Below are 3,704 nucleotides of genomic sequence, written 5' to 3'. Positions count from 1 at the left end.
AGAACGTATATGTCAAGAACCAATCAAACTTCCCATCACGCCTTCAAGGTCAATCACTTAACCTTTTGATGTTCGAATCAGTCCTTTTTGTGATAGTTTTTTTCACAACCATGAAAGTAGTTTTTGTAGACGCAAATCATACAAATACCCAGGGTTATATCAGGACTAATTCTTTTACTTCAACACATCAGAAGGACCTACAACAGCTAAGCGAGCATCACAGAAAAAAGTACACTAAATTGCCAATTACAAGTGCTTTACTCCAGGATGTTCCATGTCCGAAATTGTGATAACACGGCAAAAGTACTACACAACCACGGCTACGCAATACGTCTCTTCCTAAGCTATGAAGCTATAAAAAATGCCAACCTGGTAGAATGACAATTATAAGCAATGCCCACAACACACCAAATTACATAATTTCATATGTAGAAAGGCCAGACAATCACATGGTCCAACTTCACCGATACGTTAATTTTAATATCTAAGAGTCTTTAGACAAAACCCCGTCTGCTTAAAAATAAAACCCCGTCTGCTTAAAGATCAGTGTACCTTGTTCACTGTATGCGCTGCCCACTGCTTCAGATTTCAACAGCACCGGGCATCTTCACCGAGTTTGACGAGGCTACGAAGAGCACATCTAGACGGTTCGGGCTTGGTGCGTTTTGTGGATTCTCTGCCGCTCTTCGACTGACTGCCCATTTAGCCGGCTGGTTGGCCCGATTGTCCGTACTCAGTCCAGGAGCGTCCATCGCTGCCGCATCTCCAACAATCTGAATGTTCACCACTTGATTCGATGACCATCCCAACTTTTCACGCACCGCGCTGGCGAGTCGTCGCGCCCTGTGAAGCACAGCTTCCCGAATCTTCTTGATCCTGAATGCGTAGATGACTGGGTTGATCACCGAGTTGCAGAGCGCGATCAACAACCCCCAGTATGGCCTTGCCTCGATTTCACAGTCTTCTCTTGCATGGCAGACAAACTGTCGTATAGCACCGATGCAAATCGGCAACCAGAACACGACGAACACCACTGCAATGATGACAACCGTTACCTGCATCTTCCAGCACTTCTGGAGTTGCTGGTATTGTCTTGCCGCGATGCGTTGCTCCCTGCGGCGCGCGGCGGGCAGGTTGTCCTGTGGGTTCTCGGGGGGGTTGGTTCTGGAGAAGCGTCGCTTCAGTTCGATGAAAATTCTGATGTTGACGAAGACCACTATCACTATGGCCATCAACAAGATGATGTTGATGAGAATCACGTAGCCCACGGATACGGTCGTTACGCAGTTCACTGTGCTCATACTGATGCAGTTCCAGCCCATGAGAGGAGACAGGCACACAAGCGCACAGGCCGGCCACGCGATCGCCAAGCTCACGGCAACGTGACGCCCAGACATGCGAGTCTGGTAGAATATCGGGTGGAGGATGGCCAGATAACGGTCCATGGACAGCAAGGCCACACCAACTGCTGATAAAACCAACACTAGAAAGAAAGCGCACAATAAACCCAGCATTGTGAATGGTCGCGGCAGTTCCGACTGGTAAATTGCACAGAAGAAGAACGAGAAGAAACCAGCCACGCAGTCCGCCGTGGCTAGGTTTGCCACGAACAGATACATGGGCTTGGACAGGTGATGGTTTTTCAGCACCCCGGACAGAACAGCGCCGTTCATGAGGAGAGCGACTGTTCCGACAACGGCGGAGGCGATGCCGACTTCCCTGTTCTCGTCCAGATACGGAGTGGGGAGATGAGAGCAGGCAGCTACTGCCAGGTCGTATTCCATTTTCTTTTCCATATGCCAGCGGAAACACGGCCAGAAAGTACGGTACACTGTGGAATTTTCTCCGGTGAAGTTCCCCATGATGTCGTTCATTTTGAGATTTTTTTTTCCAGAAGACAAGTATCTTGGACCTCGTTAGAAACTCCAGTTGATGGGGTTTGCACCTTTTCCGCAGATAATAAGACAGCTACCTCTGACAATTGCCGACTGCACCTATCAACTGCTTGACAGTCTATCTGCCGCACCTACGCGGGACAGAAATTTCAATCGCTCGCTACAGTAGGTCTGTGTTGCCATAGTTTCACCCCCTACCGCTAGGATTGTCATGGCAACTGTTGCTTACTTGAAGATACACGCATGCTTTTGTAATTAGAATGTCAGGATATGCGGAGAATGCTGTGGTGCTGGACAATAGCATGATCCAAACTAATTTACTGGTGAAATACCCGCTGTCATTTTAATCACAACTTACCGTACGGTTTTCCTGTCTATAGAAAAGTGATGGAAAGCAGAAGACGCAGATAATGCCCAAATATGTAGACGCATTGGGAGCCCGTTCTCTTTAAGCCAGCGTACAAATCAGTACTACTAGTTCTTGTCATGCGACAAGATTGTAAAACTTGCTTAGGTAAAACATGAAAAAGCACTACTCCGTTAGTAAGTGCCAAGATATTCTCTTATGCTGGAATTATATAAAATCTATAACGATGATTTGTGCACGACGACATGATGTAAATTAAAATGTTTTTTTAACCTTGTAACCTATTGATTGTGTACTCATTGTAGTTTCTCCCAAGATAACAATATGATAGTTAGGTACCCTTGACTGTTCATGTATTGTATGTATGTTTCGGCCAGACCAATAAATGAATAAACAAAGGACAGGACGTAACGTTATCCGCCATCCGAGGCTACCCAATACTGTCCGATTTGCTTATAACCTTAGTCTCCTTGAAATTGATGGGGTTTGCACTGAGCTTTTCAGCAGGTAAAGAGATAGCTACCTTTGAAATTTGTCGGCTGCACCTACCAACTGCTTGATAGTCTATCGGCCGCACCTACTTGGGACAGAAAATTCGTTCGTTCGCTACAGTACGTCAGTGTTGTCACAGTTTCATCACCCCCCCCCCTGGGTAACGGCCGCATGTAGCCAGTCACAAGTATGCAAATGAGACAACACACATGCTAGACACAAAGGATAGGCAATTAAGGCATGCACAGTCAAAGGCAGACAAGACCTCCCGTAATGATTACAGATGTTCCATGCACATCAATCCCCACCCATCCCTACCAATCCCCGCCATCCCTACCAATCCCCACCCATCCCTACCAATCCCCACCCATCCCTACCAATCCCCACCCATCCCTACCAATCCCCACCCATCCCTACCAATCCCCACCCATCCCTACCAATCCCTACCCATCCCTATCAATCCATACCCATCCCCAGTGACCAATCCCCAACCATCCCTACCAATCCCTACCCATCCATACTCATCTATACCAATCCATACTCATCCCCACCAATCCCTACCAATCCATACTCATCCCTACCAATCCCCACCCATCCCTACCAATCCCAACCAATCCCTACCGATCCATACCCTGGGATCCCTACCAATCCATACTATGATCCATACCAATCCATACTCATACCCACCAACCCTCACTCATCCCCACCAATCCACACTCATCCCTACCAATCCATACTCATCCCCACCAATCCTCACTCATCCCTACCAATCCACACTCATCCCTACCAATCCATACCCATCCCTAGTGACCAACCCCCAACCATCCCTACCAATCCCTACCCATCCATACTCATCTATACCAATCCATACTCATCCCCACCAATCCCTACCAATCCATACTCATCCCTACAATCCCCACCCATCCCTACCAATCCCAACCAATCCCTAC

General features: G+C 47.6%; 1 protein-coding gene across 1 annotated transcript; it reads right to left on the bottom strand.

The window, feature by feature from the left end:
• Window positions 1-581: 581 nt before the first annotated feature.
• Window positions 582-1,874, bottom strand: LOC118416252 (adenosine receptor A2b-like). Its single transcript, XM_035821338.1, has one exon. It carries the CDS (start codon window positions 1,872-1,874, stop codon window positions 582-584), a length of 1,293 nt encoding a protein of 430 aa, XP_035677231.1.
• Between the last annotated feature and the right edge of the window lie 1,830 nt (window positions 1,875-3,704).

This window comes from Branchiostoma floridae, chromosome 5 (genome assembly GCF_000003815.2).
Source record: "Branchiostoma floridae strain S238N-H82 chromosome 5, Bfl_VNyyK, whole genome shotgun sequence".
NCBI lineage: Eukaryota > Metazoa > Chordata > Leptocardii > Amphioxiformes > Branchiostomatidae > Branchiostoma > Branchiostoma floridae.
Note: the sequence above shows the minus strand (reverse complement) of the source record. Positions and strands in the feature narration are given on the sequence as shown.

Bases quoted from the DNA above. Each gene is read 5' to 3' on its own strand.
- LOC118416252 (XM_035821338.1), bottom strand. From the start codon at position 1,874: ATGAACGACATCATGGGGAACTTCACCGGAGAAAATTCCACAGTGTAC.